Source organism: Tachypleus tridentatus, chromosome 4, assembly GCF_004210375.1.
Source record: "Tachypleus tridentatus isolate NWPU-2018 chromosome 4, ASM421037v1, whole genome shotgun sequence".
Lineage (NCBI taxonomy): Eukaryota > Metazoa > Arthropoda > Merostomata > Xiphosura > Limulidae > Tachypleus > Tachypleus tridentatus.
The window spans coordinates 53706100-53726939 of NC_134828.1; the positions used below are offsets into that span (position 1 = coordinate 53706100).

The window sequence follows — 20840 nt, forward strand, 5'->3', positions numbered from 1 at the left end:
GAAGCAAAAGTGCCAGACACACAAGAAAAGCTTTTGCTGAGAGAATCAACAATGCTCTGGACACAAGCCAGTTCCTGACTACCAGAGAGCAAAATCAAAAGGGGGACAGAAGTATACTGCCCATCAACCACCCAAATTTGTCCCATGACTTTTGAACTAGTGGTAGAAGAGATGATAGTTGTGTAGTTAATCAAAGATTTCTTTTGGCTTTGACATCTTACCTGCCAAGGATGTTCACAAGCCCACTAAAAACCAATGTGGTTTAAAAGTCTAGGATACCAATGAAAGGTATCCCAAGCCTGTTTTAGAGCTTTCTATGTCATGTGTCAAAATGAATTCCACCATGGAAAAACGTGTCAAGGTTCTAAGAATACACTGAGCAGTTGCCTGGACAATACAATCAGTCACTACTGCCACACAGTTGTCTATCAATGGCTCACATACAACAGCAGGATCAAGTTCTGAAAGAGCAGTGATAGAGGGCCAGTTGGCTTGGTTCAGCTTCCATTGTGGCATGTGGGTCAGATGGCATCAACTACAGCCAGTCTCTCTCAAAATGGTAGGAAAATGATTACTGCCCCAAGTAAAATAAGAGAAAAGTGAAGAGGAGCATATAGGTTGATCAACAACAGTAAGATTGACTAGGTGTATGAAAATAAGTATGAGAACCAATATTGAAGAGGGAAAGGTTGTAATTTAGAGCATAAGAGCTACAGAAGGACCCCTCCCATCAATTAGAGGGGATTATGTCCATTAAAATCCTTCAGTATTAAAAAGAGGGACAGCAACTGCTCAATGAGAGCATCAAGGTCTGATTGATCATAGATCTCTTCAGGAGACAGGTAAAGAGAACAAAAAATGATGGTACAACCCAAAGAAACACTGATTGGTATAGCTCCCAAGGGTGTATTGAGTGGCAAAGACTAGACAGGCACATGCTGAATAACCAGCAGTGCCACCCCTTCATACACTACACAACCTGTAATTTCTGATAAAAGGTGACTGCATCAGCAGATTTCTGAAATGTTTCCTCTGAAGAAAGATACACAGGGTGATAAGAATCAATCAAATCCTTAATAACATCTATATCTGAATGAAAAAATTGACAGTTCCACTGTATCAAAGTGGCTGTTTTTACTTAGGTGGATGAGAATTGGACAGAAAACTTCTGTTTTTGACCACATTTTTTTTCTTTATTAGAAGGTCTATCAACAAGGATCCTGCCCTGGGTCAAGTAAGCAGTTTTCTGCCAGTGAACGTACATTCCAGTAAGTGAGGGCAGGAACAAATAGTCTTTTTGCATCTTGGAGCTGAAGAAGAAGATGGACCCAAAGAAACATCAGGAATGCAGCAGCATATGTTTGAGATGAAGTGGTGAATAGTAACATTCATGTCTCGAAGTAAGAAATGTTGTGAACTCTTTTCAAACACTCTTTTTTCTTCCACTCACCTAGGGGAAGAACCAAAGTAAGAAAGTTGACAGTCACTACCTTACTGAATTAGAAGAGCCAGCAAGTCCCTTTAATCCCTTTTGAAGGGGAGATATCTACCCTGAGTATTTCTCAAATAATGAATGAAAATAATAAGGTGATTAGTGAACAATCATCTATTTGTGGCTGTTTACCAATTATCGTTCTATTTCTCAGTTTCATTTATTTATTTTTTTGTTCAAGGATGGGGTTATCCATAATAAATAGAATACAATTCAGTGTTCACTGTCCCCATCCACTATGGAACTCTACAAGGGGACACACACTGCAGTGCCAAACAAGGATGTTGCAGCAATGCCAGGGTTTCATGAGCATTATACCCAAACACCAGCATTAGACACAATATCCAAAACACCTCTTTAGAACATTCAACACTGGTACTTTGTTGACCCTAGCCCAAGTGGACCAACTGATTGATCCTGGGTGGGCAGTCTACAGGAATTCAAGGCCAAAGTAGTATGTTAAGGTTAGACTTCTCAACCACCAGGATCCTCTCCTTCCCTTCACAAGTCACCACACACACAGCAAAGATATGGATGGATGATTAGATCTTAGAGGATGTAAACTGAAAGTACAGAACCTTCTCTGGGAGATACGTTTACCACGTACAAGAATCCATCGCAAAAGGTTTGTAGTAAAGAACACCTCAATATTTAAGATTAAGGACAGTGTCTTTAGTCTCACTCTGTGTACAGATACTCGAAAAAGCAAGCAGTTATTTTTTTACACATGCATGTTATACAGCTAAATTCCAAACGTCCCAGAAAGATTACCAATATTCAAACACTTGCTCTGTTTACTGGATCAACTACTGTAATAAATGCTTTCACAGATTCAAAGTGCAATCTTATTACTTTGGGGAATCCTCACTGTAAAAACTAATACACATAAGCTGATAAGTTCCACATTGTGTTGTTGGCACAGGGGTCAAGTTGGCTTAAGTTGTCAAGAGTGTTGTTTTACTGCATCATGTAAACAGCCTAATGACCCAAGCAGTGATTTTTTGCTTTATTTTCAGATTTGTACTTTGTCACTGAAAGTAAAATAAACATAGAAAATAAACGTGAAATGTTTAGCAGTTCAAATTCTGAAAAGAAATACTTTGAAATTTTGTGACTAATAAAAAAAAAATAGCACAGCTAATCTACCCACAGACACTTCTTACTGACAACACTCCATGTCACAGCAATATGTAATTCATGAACACCAATGTCCTGCATATGCCAAACAAAATGGGAAGCACTTAAAATTTAGAAACTCAGTACAACCAATATGGAATTCAGCTTTGTATGGCTCATTTTTTTTTACCTTAAAGGCACCTTGTTATAAAGGGCATTTGACATAGTCAGAAGGTGCCCTTAATGTCAAGGTTCTACAGTAATTGACAACCAAAGCTGTTGCAACATTTTACAGATCATTAAGTATGGCTAATATGGTTACAAAGCAAACAGCACTGTGAAAAAAACATTCACAATCTCTTTCTTTAATTTTTTATCTTTACCTGAGCAATATAGGCTCCATAACCTGTTGCAATAGTTGGTGCTTCAAATGCTGTTCCTAGTTTGTCTACATATCCAAGAAACCTAAGAAAATGAAAGCGATTATATTAATATAAAAACCAGAAAATATCTTGTGCACATGAGAAACACCCAACCTGATTTTCATGATCTTGTCATAAATTACATAAAAAAAGCTTCTTTGGTTTTCATATTTGACATCTATTTTTATCTTCAATTTGTAGTTATGATCAGTGTTGCTTCCATTAAAAAAATCCTTATCTTCCTTCATTATCAATTCTTCACTTTAGACAATTTTTCATCACTCCAATTTTCTCCTACTCATAACAATTACCACAAACACTGTAAAACATTATAATAACAATATAAGCACGAACATATGTATGCAGTCAAGCAAGGCAATCACAAAGTCACTACTTTCCATGATATCACTGATGATTACATAGCCAGCATTTTGTTCATTTTTCTAAGAGTTCTTCAGTGAACTAAATTCTATTATTGTAGAAGGTTTGTATTAGCATCTCTTTACTGTTTGAATTAACTATGATGTACGATACTCACTTTTCATGCATCATGCTCATACATATATCACAACATAAAGTCTCAAATCATACTTATGTAATAGATATTTCTTTGTACAACATTGATAAACAAGAATATTAAAACCTTGAAAATAAAATACAAAAACAATTTCAATTCAGAGCACATTTTGAAGGCAGATATACTTTTAATAATCATGTCTTCCAAGTTTTATTGTGCATTATCATTGAAATAACATTAAGTTATGCAAATAAACTTTTCTTCAAACATGGCTGGTTGGTTGATTTAGTGTTTTATGGCACAAAGCAGTTAACTATCTGCACCAAACATCTGATAAAAAGGTAAAAATAAAGTAAATGTAGTAAAATTCATAAAAGAAAATGAAGGTAAAACAAAACAGCATTGAAAAACATAAATAGCATAAAACCAATGTTGACAACTAGTCTACAATGTTAAGAGAGAAACCAGAGAAAGAAGTTGTAAACGACTTTCTGTAACATAATGGTAATTATAACCCGCCAGGAAGACTAACATGCAAGTACAATAACCACCGTCAGTCACCTGAAGTTGGTCTTTCCAATCTTGGTTCCGGGTTATGTGTAATTATGGCCATTATCAAAAGGTAAAGTAATAAAAGCCTTAAAAGACATGTAGCAAAACTGTAATAAGAACTCACCAGGACAAATAACGGGTAGTTCAAACAGCAGAGTTAGTCACCTGAAGTTGGCATTTCCAGTCCTGGTGCCGAGTTATTTAATGTTAAGGCCATTTTCTAATTTCAAATCAAACTAGTGAGATGGTGACTTAAGAGAACCACAATAAAAAAGGTTTAATGAAGAAATATAAAACACTTAAATGACATTAAAGAGATCAATGGCCATTAAAAAACTAAAAACATTTCCATGGTAGACAGCATCACCATCACCAATAACACTTGGGACAGAACATGTTTAAAATGTTGCCATCATTGAGAGTCATAAAGACATCAAGAAAGTGAAATGTGGCTTATAATGATCTGAGTGTTACACAAACTACACATTGGTGCATCAGTTCCAGATAAAAGAAAACGATGAGTTAAAAAACTGTGTCCAATGCGTAGTCTAGTCAGAACAACTTCCTCCTTCCAATCCTTATTGAAGCAAGACGGCCTAAGTCCAATATAGGATTTTATTGGGAAAAAGCTTGTTTTTGCATTGATCACTCCAAATTGACTGCCAGCTGGCACAGAGCCGAGCCATGAATACAGGACCATAGTCCATATATGGAATAGGCACAGTGATGATAGTGCAAGAGCAGATAGATTTAGCTGCTGTGTCTGCAAACTCCTTCCCATGAAGACCAACGTGGCCTGATATCCAGAAAAACTGGATACTTGTAGATGTTAATGAGAAATGGGCCAGTCGGTTTTGAATATCAGCAAGAATAGGGTGTGAACCAGCATGTGGTCCACTTCAGTACACGATCGAGGGCAGTTGGTAGTTGCCACTCAATATATCTCATGTTTGATGACTGACACGAGATGTAAAAGTCGTCGATATAGAGCCCGTTTGCAACAGCGAGAGGGAGTTGTTCAGTGATGGCATTTATCTTTATACCGAAAAGTGTGACACTCAAAACACAGCCCTGAGGGACCCCAAGTTCCTGTACAAAAGAACAGGAAAGTGTCGAACCCACACGAACTTGGAATCTCCTGTCCATTAAAAAATTTTTAATAAACATGGGTAAATGGCCACGTAACCGATATATATGGAGGTCTTGCAAAATGCCATATCTCCATGTTGTGTCATAAGCCTTCTCAATGTCAAAGAATATTGATACAAGATGTTGTCGTTTGAGAAAGGCTTCTCTGATTGATGTTTCAAGTCAAATTAGGTGGTACATGGTGGAGTGCTGTCATCAGAACCCACACTGAGTGGGCGAGAGGAGACTGTTTGGTTCGAGGAACCAAACAAGATGAGCATTAACCATCCTCTCTAAGGTCTTACAGAGACAGCTCGTCAAAGCAATGGGACGGTAGTTTGAAGGAATCTTGAGATCTTTCCCAGGCTTAGAGAAAAGTAAGATAATAGCCTGGTGCCAGGCATTAGGAAAAACATTCTCCTGCCAGATCCAGTTAAAAACAAGGAGAAGTATATCAAGAAAAGCAGGAGATAGATGGTGCAGCATATCATAGTGTACCTCATCTGGTCCAACAGATGTACTGCCAGACCGATGAAGAGCCATTTTCAGTTCCACCAGTGTAAAGGGACGATTATAGTCAAAGAGTCAGTCAGTTCGAAAGGAAAGAGGTGAACGCTTCACCAAAGTCTTGATGGCCAAAAAGGTAGAGGAACAAGCAGAAGTGCTAAATACCCAGCAAAAGCCTTCACCTAGAGTATCGGCAATGCTCTGGACATCAGCTACCTCTTGGCCATCACAGAGTAAGATCAAGAGGGGAACAGAATTGTAGTGCCCACTGACATTTGGAACCCTGTCCCATATGACCTTAGAACTGGTGGTAGAAGATATACTAGTTGTGAACTTAATCCAAAATTCCTTCTGGCTTTGACGTCTTACCAACTTAGCATGTGCAAGGGCCCGCTGGAAAACAATGCGGTTTGAAAGTGTGGGATATCTACGGTAAGTATCCCAGGCCTGTTTTTGAGCCTTCTGTGCTACGTGGCAGGCAGATTCCCCCACGGATGACGATATAGTGGAAGACGTGTCGATGTTTTAGAAATACATTGAGCAGCTTCTTGTATAATACAATCAGTTACTGCTGCCACACAGTCGTTTACTGATGGCTGACAGACGATGGCAGGATCAAGTTCTGCGAGAGCAGTGAAAGTGAACCAGTCTGCCTGATACAGCTTCCACCGGGGCACATGGGTAGGGTGGCATCAACCACGGCCAGTCTCTCTCAAAAGTATAAGAATGTGATCACTGCCTTGTGGATTATTGTCAACCATCCATGAAAAATGGGTGAATAATGAAGGGGAGCAAACCGAGAGATCAATAGCAGTAAAGGACTGACTAGGTGCATGAAAATAAGTGGAAGAACCAGCATTGAAAAAAGAAAGGTTGTAATCAGAGAGCATACGCTCTACATAGCGACCCCTCCTATCAATAAGAGCACTTCCCCAAAGGGGATGATGTCCATTAAAGTCCCCCAGGATTAGAAAGGGAGGTAACAACTGTTCAATGAAAGCATCACGGTCTGATTGATCATACGTCTCTCCAAGTAACAGGTAGAGAGAACAAACAGTGATGGTATAACCCAAGGAAACAGGGATGGCTACAGCCTCCAAGGGTGTGTTGAGTGACAAACACAGGGTGGGCATGGGCACATGCTGATCAACCAACAGTGCCACCCCTCCATGTACTCGTCCATCACATGGCCTGTCATTTCTGTACAGATAAAACTGCCAAAAGGTGACTGTATCGGCAGGTTTCAGAAATGTTTCTTGTAAGGAAAGACATACAGGATGGTAGGAAGCAATTAGTGTTTTGATGTCATCCAGATTAGAACGTAAACCTCGACAGTTCCATTGTAAAAAGGTGGTCATTTTTAATGACGCATAGGCAAAGTGGATGGAGAACCCTTCTGTTTATGACCACACCTTTTTTCCTTACTGTCCTTATTCGAGGGAGGTCTGTCGACCTCCATGGATCCTGCCTTGGGTCGACTGGGCAGGTCATTGTTGTTAGAAGGGGATTCCAGTGACTGAGGACATGAACAAATGATTGTTTTGCACCTTGGGGTGGGAGAAAAAATGTATCTGAAGAAATGCCTGTACCTGGAACCAAAGGATGTGGATCTTGAGGTTTGCTGGAATGTATGGGAGGAACAGAGATGGGTGTAGAAGTTGATTCATCAACTTGTTTAACCATGGAGGTCAAAAGGCTTTTCATTTATTTTGAGAATGATTCTCTTGGAGGTACAGATAGATCTGTCTGCACTCCCACTGTAGTTGTGGAACAAAGTGCAGCAGCATGTGTTCGAAATGAAGTGGTGGACAGCAGTTTCTGAGCCTCAGGATAAGTAATGTTACGAGTTGTTTTCAAACGCTGCACCTCTTACCTCCAACCATTTAGGGCAAGAACAAAAGTAGGAAGAATGAGAACCATTGCAGTTGACACAATGTAGGTTTCACACTCATAGACATCGTGGTCCTTGCCACCACAATGAGCACATGTCAGGGAACCATGACATGATGTCTTTAAGTGGCCGAACCTCTGACATTAGAAACATCAGAGAGGGTTTTGAATGTACGACCATACCCTGCAATTTAGATAACCTGCCTTGATGGTGGCAGGTGCATGTGGTGATGTAAATGTAAAAACAAGGATATTTGTAGACAACGTTACTCCATCTTTGCAAGTGGAGATGCGCCTCACTGCAGAAACTCCTTGAGTGGAGAAATCAGCGAGGATCTCTGACTCAAGGACGTTCTTCACATCCCTTTCAACAATAACTGCTCATGATGAATTCAAGGTAGCATGAGGGGTAACCTCAATAGGTACATCCCCAATTGCCTTTGAATTCAAGAGGAGTTCACTGTATTGGGATGTGGATATTTCAACCAATGTCTCCAGATCAAAGCTTCTTTACTGACTTTAGAGAGCCAACAAGTCCCTCCAGTCCCCTCTGAATAAAAATGGGGGACATTTGCCCAGAAAGTTTTTCTGAAAGAGAATACATTCTCATCCAACAAGGATGAGAAAATGAGGTACAGATGTTAAAGATTGCTAATCAGAGTCTTCAAGACGTGGTCATTTATCTATTAACTGTTTTTTTCACTATTTTATTTAAATTTTTATTAGGAGGATCCATAGGAAAAAGGAAAATTTCAGTGCCAACTGACCCCACCCACCATGGAGCCCTAAGAGGGGATGCACTACAAAGTCATGCAAGGACACTGCAGCAATGCCAGGGTTTCGTGAGCACTATACCCAAACACCAGCATCAGACACAATGTCCACAACACCTGTTGAGAACTTCCAACACTGATACTTGGTTGACTCTAGCCCAAGTGGACCAGCCGACTGACCCAAAGGACGCCCATCTACAGGAATTCAAGGCTAAAGTGGTGTGTTAGGGTTGGACCCCTCAACCACCAGGATCTTCTCCCCTCACCACGTACAGGAATCCACACCGAGGGGTCTTCAAACATGGTTAAATTTGTTGATACATCATGTTTCTAATAATCAACACACGACATTTTTTAACACAGAGTTGAGTATGTTATATTAAAACACTTCTTAAACCTGACTGCACTGTTACAGTCCACAATTTCATGACCAATCACACTTATAACTATGTCCTCAACTCACCAGTACAGTTTCTATTGCAAAAACCTCCCTGATAAAAATGTAGTGTTGTCCAAAGCACATTACTCCTTCATGACTGCTTTCCATCATATATTTAGAGCATATGATCAGCAGTTTCTCAGTACCCATTTCAACAGTCTGATCACATACAAATCCATAGTTATTGCATCCTGTGGATGATTAGACATTTTGTAATCTAACTTCTTGGGGATATATGATGGTTGAAATTGTATATCATGGAATCAAATTGCATCATTTTTTCCAAATGGAGATCCTTCTTTATTATTTTGTTTACTGTTGCATAGGCCATAGTGGCTTTTGCACAGACCTCAGTGTGTGGGTTTTCATCTGTTACATGATGTCATACTTTGTCACAGCTGGCATATGACTTGTTGTAAATCTCTTTCTGGATATTCCAAAGCTGATATTCCTTTGTTTTCCAATGTCATTAAATCCAAAGAAATGTCCCTGTCTTGGAAACTAAGTCCTCAGTCTAGACCAGGGTTTTCCAACTGGTGGGTCGCGAAGCCTTGTTAGAAGTCGCTTGGGATAACATTAATTTTATTTCATCAATTACATTTTCAAGTCGCGAGTGCCAAAAGGTTGGGAACCCCTGGTCTAGACACATCTTTATTACACAAGTGTATAAACATTTTGCAAAGATAGTTGTTATATACTTTTCCCAAAAGCAATAAATGTTCAGGAGTATCACCCTACCTGCAAAATGCCAAGCAATTTTAAAACAATCAACTTTATATCAGCTGCAGTTGTCACAAGACTTACTGGTTTGTGTAATCTACATTATTTTAATATATCATACTCAATCCTACATTTATTCTTATATTTTCTGTAAATTTCAGACACTTATGGTGTAGAAAATTTTCAAATATGTGAGCTTACACATCATCATCCTGTATACCTCCCACCACATAGGTACTCCAAAGTGGATCAAACCTGGACCTCCTGTCATGAAAGACAAAAAACATTGAAACCAGTATTTTATATGTAATTCTATGATACTTTAAAAGAATTCTGCTCTGTGAGCATTTATCATACTATTTAAAAATTCTAAGAGAAACACCTTTAAACTTATGATTACTATTCTGATAAGAAATAAGCAATATTTAAACCTTTAAAATACAGTATGCAGACTCAAAATACACAATCATGACTTGAGTTCAAAGTCAAGTTGATTTATACAATTTACCAAAAATAATTATTTTTACTTAGAAGAGTTTATTCTTCCTCTTAATTCTTCTTTTTCATGCTACAAACATGAATACTGGGTTAACAACTCCAATGAAAATTAAATAATTATTACAAGTCTCAAAATCTTACCTGTTATACAGTACACGTGTCAACCAGGAATACAGTGATTTCGGCTTTAAGTTAAATCCATCACCTAGGCATTCTTCATCAATACTATTAAAATAAATATTCAACTAATTACTGTACTTTTTCTTATGACACCTATAATGATCTTTCAAATCTCATTTATAAAATAATTAAATTTTCTCACACAATTACTATATAGTTAGAAAACATTTCTGTGGTAATGGATCTACAACTTGAGAAAGAAAGCAAACTATCTGTGCCTTTCAGTTTTAGCAGTATGATAAGCCTAATACCTGCAGCACCTTTATTCATATTTATTTCTTTATTATACCTCAAAGCACATTTGTCAATCCTAAACTAAATCATATTCTAAGTACCAATATTTTTTCTTCTTGTCATACTCCAAATCTGTATGTGAAAGATACAACTGTTTTTGATCTGTATCTATGAAAGAAATATATCATAATCTCTTGTATTTTTCTCAACAAACATGTCTTGCAAATTTGAATAGTTCCATCTTCTTTGGACCAGATTAAAATGTTGTGTCTGTTTCTTTTGTCTTCTTAATTTTAGAATATTTTTGAATATTTTATATCCTTTCATTCACATAAATGTTCCAGATCTGCACTATATTTTCCTTGTTACTAGGCAGTAGTGCTCCAAATACAAGTATTTCATATTTTTCTAACAAAATTTGATGATACAAATGTGAATCATTTTTACCTCCTCCTTATTACCAGGTGGTAATGGTGCAAGTTTTAATACCTACTGTCCACCCTAACAGAGTAGTGATATTAATATATTAATCTTATTATCACCTCACTATAACACAGTATTATTCCAAGTTTAAAATATCTTGTAACCTCCTCAACAGAATAATAACCTTGATAAGTCATTTCTCCTTACTACCAATTTTTATTATTCCATGTCTAAACATCAGGCAATGTTCCTAACAGGCCAAGAATCTAGATCTAAAATTGTTATCTCCTACCACCAGGAAATATGAAAAGATAGATCTTGTCAGTTACCAAAGGTTTATTATATGATGCAAGATAGTCTCACTGAAAAGAACTACAACCCAATACTGTATATCAAAATAAAATACTTGTTACTTTCTCTAAAATGGTATCAAAGTTTGCTTTAGAATATGGAATCTTACTTTCTTTGTTGGTTAATTTAACAATAGTATTATTAAGAAAACTAACAATTTTGTAAGTCAAACAATGCTAAAAATGAAACAAATTAGGGAATGGCAATATTAATAATGTTTCATACCCAGAAGACATTTGAGAAGATGGTCAATTTGTTCAAGTTATAGGTATAGGTAGTATTTTGTACACCCACTACATAGAAAAAATATTTTTGAGTGCAGATTCTGTTAACGTTAATGCATATTCCAATATTTCAGGACTGTATATTGTGAAAGTATACAAACATGGACTATTATACTTGTAGCTTGCACTGAGAATTAAATCTCAATTTGTACACTTATATACAAAAAATTGTACTTGAATTATTAATCAAATATTTCACTTTAAACCTGCTAATTATTTGTATTAGATGATACAGTGTAAGACTATTTACATACAATTATACTACAAGTTTTTATTTTGCTAAAAATATAAATACTTACACTTTTCGTTCAATAACTGATGTAAGAAACTGATAGTCAGCGTAATCCCCTCCAGCTCCAAGGATAATATTGTCATTAACTTTCATCAACCTCTGACACTGTCGAAAACGAGCTAGAGAGCCATAAGATCCAAGTGTGTCAGCTGCAATTATTACACCCTCATCAAACTTGACTCCAAGTACTGATGTTCCAGTGGTAATGGGTTGACTAAAAAATAAATAAAAAAGTATTGAATGTTTAATATACTATCTTGATATTTAGTGTCCTCCCCCTTTGTTATAGCAAGTTTGATGGTTTCATTTTTATTACTTTAAGCATAAAAAAGCTACTATCCCTAAAGTTAGCATTTTCCTTACTAAAAATGCATTTCCAATAAACACTCACCTCTCACACAGTTTAGTTATCTTCCTTGCACAACTGCCAAAGAGATTTGTATCCCACTAGCTTTGAGGAAACTTCCACCTAATTTCACATGATCTAACCCTTTTACAACATGTTTGTACATTTTAAGTGATCTTTTAATTGAGAATTTTTTATTTAAAATGTGTCTATAAATAAATGGAAATCAGTGAACTGATTGCTCTGAGAGTAGAATAATTTTCATGTTAAGTTTAAAAATACTTTTTCTCATGTGAAATATTTTACTTTCATTTGTGTAAATTAAAACCTAAAGAAACATTTGTTTCTCTGAAAAGCTTTATATTTTATCTGTATTTTCTTTACTATAACTACACATATTTGATTAATTGAACTGAACTTGTAACCACCATGTAAAATTAGGAAGTAAATCTAAGTTACCTTTATTTTCTTTCTAGAATTATTGCAAATTGTAACAGAGAACCATAGTTGTTTACCCTAAAGAGCTAAATATTGTAACAGTATATATTTCTACAATTTTTTTGAACTTTGAATTGTGTCTAATTAACAATCCCACCACATAAATTGTGAATCCCCAGCAAACATGTAGTTCATATTACTATGTTAAATTGTGTAATGCAAGAGCACCTTGCAAACATATCTCAAGAAACATTTTTATCATTATATTGATTTGTCATTATCTTCCCTAATCCAACCTAATAAGCTTCTAATTTTTACTTTTTAGTCACTTTTATAATAATAAATACACATGAAAAACAATATAGTACTGGGTTTTCTATTTTTTGCTATTGACTGTCAATAAAGTTTAAGAGTACTTTTTTTATACTAATAGTATTTATCTAATTAAATAATGCACTTACAAACACAGAGTAATAACACACAAAGGAAGCAATGTCATACAACTATCATAATTTTCCTGGATTTTGAACTATGCAATAAATTCAGCTAAGTTTGTCAATGTCATTCCTGTGAGAAAAAATTTGAAACTGAATGTTGAAATAAACAGTGATCTGCATAGAAAACAATGCAATATAATACATCATTTGATATATTGAAACTTTGGCTTCCAATAGTTATAAATAATATAGTATAAAACATCAAAGAAAGTTACTAGCAATCTGTAAAAGAGGGGATGCGACAAGTGGGTCTGATCTAGTTTGTGGTTTCCTAAACAAACAAAATTTCAGGCGATAAATATTATGCTTTGCCTGAGTAATTTATGTTCAATTTTGTACCACTTGGAGGGGTGGTAAATAAATTAGAGAAGAGGGGAAAACCTCAAGAGCAAATACCACAATTCTCATACACAAGGAGACTGAAATGTTTTAAACATTTCCTTACAAAATTAATTACTTAAAACATATATTGAAAGTTGATTTATTAACTACATTTTGATGTAAAATATATTTGTATACATTGAGAACAAAGTATTTTGATTTAATTTTGAATGTTACCCTGTAAAATGTAGTGACACGCACTTTGATCTCCCTAATCAGAATTGATTTTTGTACTTGCCAATGTCTAAGACTATTTTTTACTCCTAAAACAATATCTGATGTTACCCTTTATCTTATATACAGGTTGACAGGTAGAGTTCCAGTAGGAACTTACCAGTTAAAGCATATTTAATCAAAACTACACTGTTCCTTTTACTTTTGTTTGCTTTGTTTGAGTAAATGCATCAACATCATGCCACCTATTGCATTAGAATAACATATTTACTCAAGTTACTTATCACTCATGCTAATTACAATTAATCCTTTCACTATGGGCTCTGTATAACATACAAGTTCGTCTACATGTTAAGTATTTGCATTATAACTTCTGATACAACAGGTGCATCTTCACAAAATTTGGTAGACTTTAGTATTTAGTATATAAAGAATCAAATTTTTAAATGAAATCCTTTTACTCAAATTTTGTGTTGAAAATAGTCTGTTTTGTTACTAGACTGAGTGCAAAATTATTTCATATTATGATTAAAAAGCTATTCATTCTGAAAATCTCAAATATTATTTGCACAATCTCTAAAACCTAAATGTTTTTCAAACATTTATTTTAAATAAGACTTTATAATTTGTTATTTTATATACTCTAATTATGTAAGATCTGTCATTTAACCAACCTTATAACCATCATAAAAAAATTAGAAAATATAAATGCTTTATTTCATGCTAGAATGACTACATCTTATAACACAAAAATACAAAAGTTTAGTCTAAGTAGTTTAAGTCTCAAAATTATATATTCACATTTTTTTTTTTTATTACATTGACTTTCTAGTCATGTCTAACATTACATAACTTGCATTGTGGTGCACATGCACTCATGTTATATGTCCAGTATGGTAAAACTGACTTAGTGTGTGTTTTAGTGGACTACTATTCAATAATATAGTCACATTTCAATTATTATATTGATGTACGATACTCGTTATAAGCATTATAACTTCACAATTATTCAGATATTGTAAAGTTTGTAATAAATTACAATATTTTATCATTAATAATGAAATACTGGTACAAAAATTAATAGTTAACAGATTTAATAAAGAAACTAAATAAAATTAAACCATTTTGTAACAAGTATAAGAACATATTAAATAAATATAAAAAATAAAAATTAGACAAATTTTACTTGAAACTTCTTATAACTATTTTCAGTTATAAGGTCATTTAACAGCTTGGAACAACTTTATGAGGACATACATCTTGTAGCATATAAAGGCTTGTTTAGAGCATGAGAGTCACAGTAAACTTAGTAAATGGGTGGTGGTTGAGAGCTACACTAGTTTGTTTGGATAGCTGGACTGGATACTTCATACTAGCATAGTTCATTTGCTGTGCTGTCAATTAGTTCCTATCATGTTAGGGTCTGGAATGCTAACTTCAAGAGAAGTTTTCAACTTACATACCCCAAAATTGTAGTAACTTCTTTTCTTATTTTTATCTCGATTTATTTCTTCTTTACTTGGGAGAGCAGTCACCTTCCCACAACTGTCTGCAGGCAGTGAAGGATGATATAAATGTCGAACATTGTGGAATTGAGCATCCACATCTCATTTTATCTAATTTCTATATCTATTGCTACTCTTATATTGTATGTGAGACTGGTGAATTAAGGCTAAGACTGACAGATGATGTATCCCCACTGCAATGTGGGTCCTACTTCTTCAGTCACCTCCAAATCCTAGGGTACATTTTATAATCACACATTATAGCTTGTATCCTGGGGTCTTTTCAATTACTACAGTGTTTTTTAGTTTAATTTATTTTTGGTTTGCCTTGTTTTAAGTTATAACTAATATAATTAGTCAGAGGTTCAGAACTGCTGTTTTTAATGCAGTCCTTCCTTGTGATTTTGGTTATTTAACTTCATTAAAATGTATTCATTTTCACTAATGTGTGTATGTGTATAATTACTATTGAGAAATAAACATATTTTTCTTAAAATACAGAGCAATAAATCAAGAAGTAAAGTAAACAATTCTCACTACAACTTACGTTTATGGTTGCTGTTGGACATAGGTTACTAAGCCTTTTAAAATTTCACACATGGAGGATATGAAACATTTATCAGGTTACACACACACACACACACACACACACACACACACATGCTTGAATATCAAAGAAATTAAAAATAACTACACTGATACCATATCATTCCACTATAATTTATTAAACATAGTAGCTAAGATGTATTTAGATTTTAAAAAATATGAAAACTTTAAGCAGACTAAAGACACATCTTAACTCCTTGAAAATTTGGATTGAGAGAATGTGGTAGCACTTTCACAGAATAAAATGGCTAAATAAACCACACTAGGAACATTCTAAGCTGTTGATTAGTTATTCACGTCATATACTGTAAGAAGAGTATATAAGGGACCATTTCAAAAGAAATAATTGAACAGGGCCACCATGTTTGATCCAGTGCACAAGCCATATCTCAACAACATAAAAAGATACAAGGTTCTTATTTTATATTCTAGCTTGTCAATATTAGTAGTTTAAATTTCTCATTTGTACAAAAGTATAGACTTGGAATTTTGGGATCACAAACATCAAATTTTAAACAGTGCTTCATTCAACATATATGACTCTTTAAAATCTATATTTAAGTGGGTTCTTTTAATATTTACTTTTAAAATTAAGAAATTAACTCATACATATTATATTGAAGATTGTATTATGATTTACAATTTGATTCCAAACTTACTGCCACAAATTCAAAAAAGTAGTTCAATAAAATTTTGAATGCATGTCAACAAATGTGATATGACCTTTGACTCATGACCAATCACAAAAGGGTTAATAAATACTAAAATATTGCTAATAATATATCAAAAAACTTTAGTTTCTGTAATACATGCTAAGTTTGCAGAGCATAAAAAACTTGTGGTTGTATTAATTACTTCCAGAGTGCAAGTTAGCACAGTTTAAAAATAACATAGGAATTTCTTTAAAAAAGTAACATCCTAGACTAGCTTGACAACAGATCATCCTACACACCAAACTTCAAAAAATACACTTAATTTGCTCAAATAATCCAGGATAGTCTCATATTCCAATGAATAAGTTAAAATGTAAACTGTACTGCTGCATGATGAAAATCCTGTGTCAAATCCCTCCACTAATGGAAGGATGTCACACCTTTATGCTTTATGTGCAATAATTCCCCCTACGCACGAGACAAAGAAAACAAAACTGCACTGAAAGTGAGAAGGATGGGTAGGAATGTGTGAAGAGGTAAATATCTATCAGAAGTACATTTTCATGTAAGAAATATGTTAATTACAAAGAGTTTACCTAGACTCCCATGCTGATATGTTGGAGGGACTATTGCAAATTGTATCTAAAATAATTATTCCTCAGAAAGTGCTCAAAGGAAACTCATGGGGTACAACAACAGATAGTAGGGGCTCCATAGGGGGCACACCTGTGAGAGACTACATCTCATCCAGGGTATACCTCTTGTTTATACGGGAAAAAAGGCCAAGAAGACAAATTTGTATCAAGGGATGGATAGAACATGAGCACAACTACACAAGCACTTGTATACAAGTTGTAGGATAACCAGTGTATGTAGTGTAGTTGGGTGTGATCAGATTGTACTTTGTGTGCACACCTGAATTCTACCATCAGACTCTATGGGACAGACTTCAGTTTCAAGTGAGAGGAACAGTGTTATGTGATATGTATTTGTGTACATGCCTCAACTCTATAGTCAGACTCCAAACTATCTGTGAGAAGAAGAGTACAGTGATGGAGTATGGAGCTCTATAAATTACATTCCTCTCAGCTTCACTGAACACACATTGGCTCATCTCAACTGAACAAGTCCAAGTGCCATTTGCAAGAAGAGAGCACAGTCATATAGTCCATTCTCAATTCTACTAACAGACTCATGCTGCAAGAAGAGAACAGTCATACAGAGCATGCTTGTTTCTTAACGATACCAAGTTCATAGATTTTTTGCTCTGTATTGGGGATATTAGATTACAGCTTGCATAAGTGTGCCCTTTTTCTAATTTCTATTTATTTTTTCTGTACTTTACAAACTTTTAAATGTTTTTTAACTTCAGAATACAAAGCAGAAAATGCATACAAAAAACAATGAAAATCAGTCTTTAGAAAATGAAACTTTACAATTTCTTTATCACAAAAAAATTTCATTAATTTGTCCATATCAGTTTCTCTGGCTATTTCATTATCTACATATATTATCACTAGACTGTTTAGCCTTGTCTCTTGTTATATCATTAAATGGAAGATTGTTTTTATCACCCTTCATTTCAATGAAAATTTTTTGACACTTGCCATATTAGTGGACAAAGTTAATAAAATTTAGAGCAATGCATGTACTTGGAAAGATGTCTTTGATTTGATTTTTGTATCATACATGTATGACCTTATTGAGTTGAATGTTCTGGTATTCAGTATGGTATTAAGTTTTTTACATAAATATTTACCACAAATAACCCTTTTCTTTTTGTTTGTTAGTGTTTCTTCCCTTTGAACCTGCTCTGAGCTGGCCCTGCTTGGATCAACTCAATAGTTGAACTAGTCTTTAACAATAGTAAGTGAAAGTAATTCATTTTGCATTATAACTTGGATCACGTTTCACATGTATTGAGGCCCACAATGATCGGAAAGTCACTCAAGCCATCACATAGTATTTTGTAATGATGTATTTATAGACTTTGATCAGAAATCACAAGAAGCAAGTTTTCAAGTCACAGGTTTGGCACCACTTAGAAAGTTTAAATTGTGTGTACAGTTTTGGTCTCCTTACCTAAATAAAGATAGTGAAAAATGTGCAAAAGGCTACTAAGATAATCCCAGAAATGGGTTATGTTATGAAAATAATTCTGATCTCATGAATTACTTTATCTTGCAAAAAAAAAAAAGTAAGAGGTGATACTATTTATATTTAGAGGATTATTTGAAGAGATTGATATGATAAAAGCCTCTAACGTTACATACTGTATTCTGAAAAATAATAGGATGAGGCATACAAGTTTATGATTTGGAAAAAGACAAGCTAAGAGTTCATAAGATAATTATTTACTTAAGAGGGTTACTAGCTAATGAAATGAACTGCCATTAGCAGAATTAAAGCTGGTACTTTGCAGTAGTATTGCATTGGTGACCTTGCACAAAACAAAGATGGGTTTAAACATTTACTTAAGAGTGATCCTTTATTGTCCATGTATTATATTAATTTTTTAAAAAATCATTAACTTATTTTTTATTAATTATCTCAAAGTATTTACTACTGTTTATACTTTTTATTGCTTGTATTTTACAATATTTTATCAATTTTTTCATTAAAAGTAAGATGATTCATACCAAACTTCTTTCAAATTGTTAAAATATGATATAAACACATTTAAAGCGAAGTGTATAATAAAATTCAATCTCATTCAAGTTTCAATTACTAAATCTAAAAACAACTGCTGGATCTTAAATACTCAAAAGTAAAACCCCAAATAGAATATTAATGTTATTTCATGTATTTGAATTTTTATAGATCTTTAATTACAAGAGATGTGACACAGTTATCATAATAACTACTAAAATGAATCATCAAAACTTTTGGTAAAAATAAAAAAAACAAACTGCAACACTAGATAGAAATGTTTATAAAACAATACCATTTTAGTAAAAAATACTAACAAAAGTGCCAATTACAAGAGCATAATCAACCATATTCATTAATGTCCTGACACTTCTTGTCATTAATTAATGTTTTAATTTTATACTTACATGCTGCTTTAAGTGTAATTAAGCTTAGATAAATATCTGGCAAAATTCATTATGCATTAACAGTAACACTAATAGGAAGTTTAAAATTCAAATATGACAAACATTGACATTAATCTAGGATAAATCGTAAATATTTCATTGAATTTTATGAAGATGTGGTATAAATGTCAAAACTTAATTGATATAAATGTTATTGAACTTTCAAAGCAATGTGAAAAACTGACAGCCATATCAATACTAAAAATATCCAAGTCCTGTTCTTAAGTGTTTGTAAAATTGTATCCAACTATGAATCCAAAAGACTTTCAATTTCAAAGTTATACCTTAGAGACTATGGAAGATTAAATAAAATAATAATAAAAAAGTCCCTATAAAACACAAATACCTAGCAATTCCCTGTAATACTAAATTCAGAGTTACTACTGACAGTAATCAAATAAGTCTACTAACTAATAACAAGTAATATTATAGATCAGAGGAATATCATGATATTGTTATTCAAATAATATCTCCACATTTATTTTCTTATACCTACTTACGAATTACAGAAATTTCGCCAACTGAAGACTGTTACTGCTAATATCAGTAACTACTCTTTAGCGTTTGTAAAATTATGAAAGCTATAAAATTGAAGACACTACCTAGCAATCCACTGAATGCAATACTATATATACTGAAAGACCTATTCAAGTACTCAATATTAATACTAGAATAGTATTGTACCACTACTTTAGTAGTAACAGTAATGATAGACCTCTTACTATTATCCAAAAAATAACTTTAAATCATTTTCTTATACTTACAGTGTTCTTTCCATCTCAATGACAATTAAAATTATAAAAAATTAAAATTCTCAAATAAACTTTAAATTTTTTATAAAATACGATATCTCCCCTTTTCTACAACAATCAAATCGTAATATTTCAACTCTCAAATGTGCTGAGTTTGGGTAACAGCAGTGTTTTAATACAATTATCTCAATATCCCCCTATCGGTCAATAAGAAATTTTGAAGCCTTTTTTCTTTTTTATGAGCATTTATTGTTCAAGAATGATTCATTTGATTTTTGGTGTGTGTGTGTTTTTTTATAGCAAAGCCACATCGAGCTATCGAGTCCACCGAGGGGAATCGACCCCCTAATATTAGTGTTGTAAATCCGTAGACTTACCGCTGTACCAGCGGGAAACTGTTGAAGAATTATAATAAAAAACAGTAGTACAGTTTTTAGATACTATTATCAGGTTTAACTTTACATAGATACACAATTTGAGTTATTAAATAAAACTATCATTGCAAAATTGTTGAATACATTACGATAATTTATGCACACAACAACCAAAAACAAGAACCCTCAGACAAGAGGCAA

The 20840-nt window shown here is 34.0% G+C and overlaps 1 protein-coding gene across 1 annotated transcript in view; it reads right to left on the reverse strand.

Annotated features, from left to right (window-relative positions):
• Prosbeta7 (proteasome subunit beta type-4) overlaps window positions 1-20438 on the reverse strand; it is a 39708-nt gene extending 19270 nt beyond the window's left edge. The window contains exons 1-5 of the mRNA XM_076498567.1: window positions 20278-20438; window positions 11826-12032; window positions 10196-10279; window positions 9758-9820; window positions 2992-3073 (exon numbers count right to left, since the gene is read on the reverse strand). Coding sequence (XP_076354682.1) covers window positions 2992-3073; window positions 9758-9820; window positions 10196-10279; window positions 11826-12032; window positions 20278-20291 — 450 coding nt within the window. The 5' untranslated portion in view covers window positions 20292-20438. The remainder of the gene's footprint in view (window positions 1-2991; window positions 3074-9757; window positions 9821-10195; window positions 10280-11825; window positions 12033-20277) is intronic.
• Between the last annotated feature and the right edge of the window lie 402 nt (window positions 20439-20840).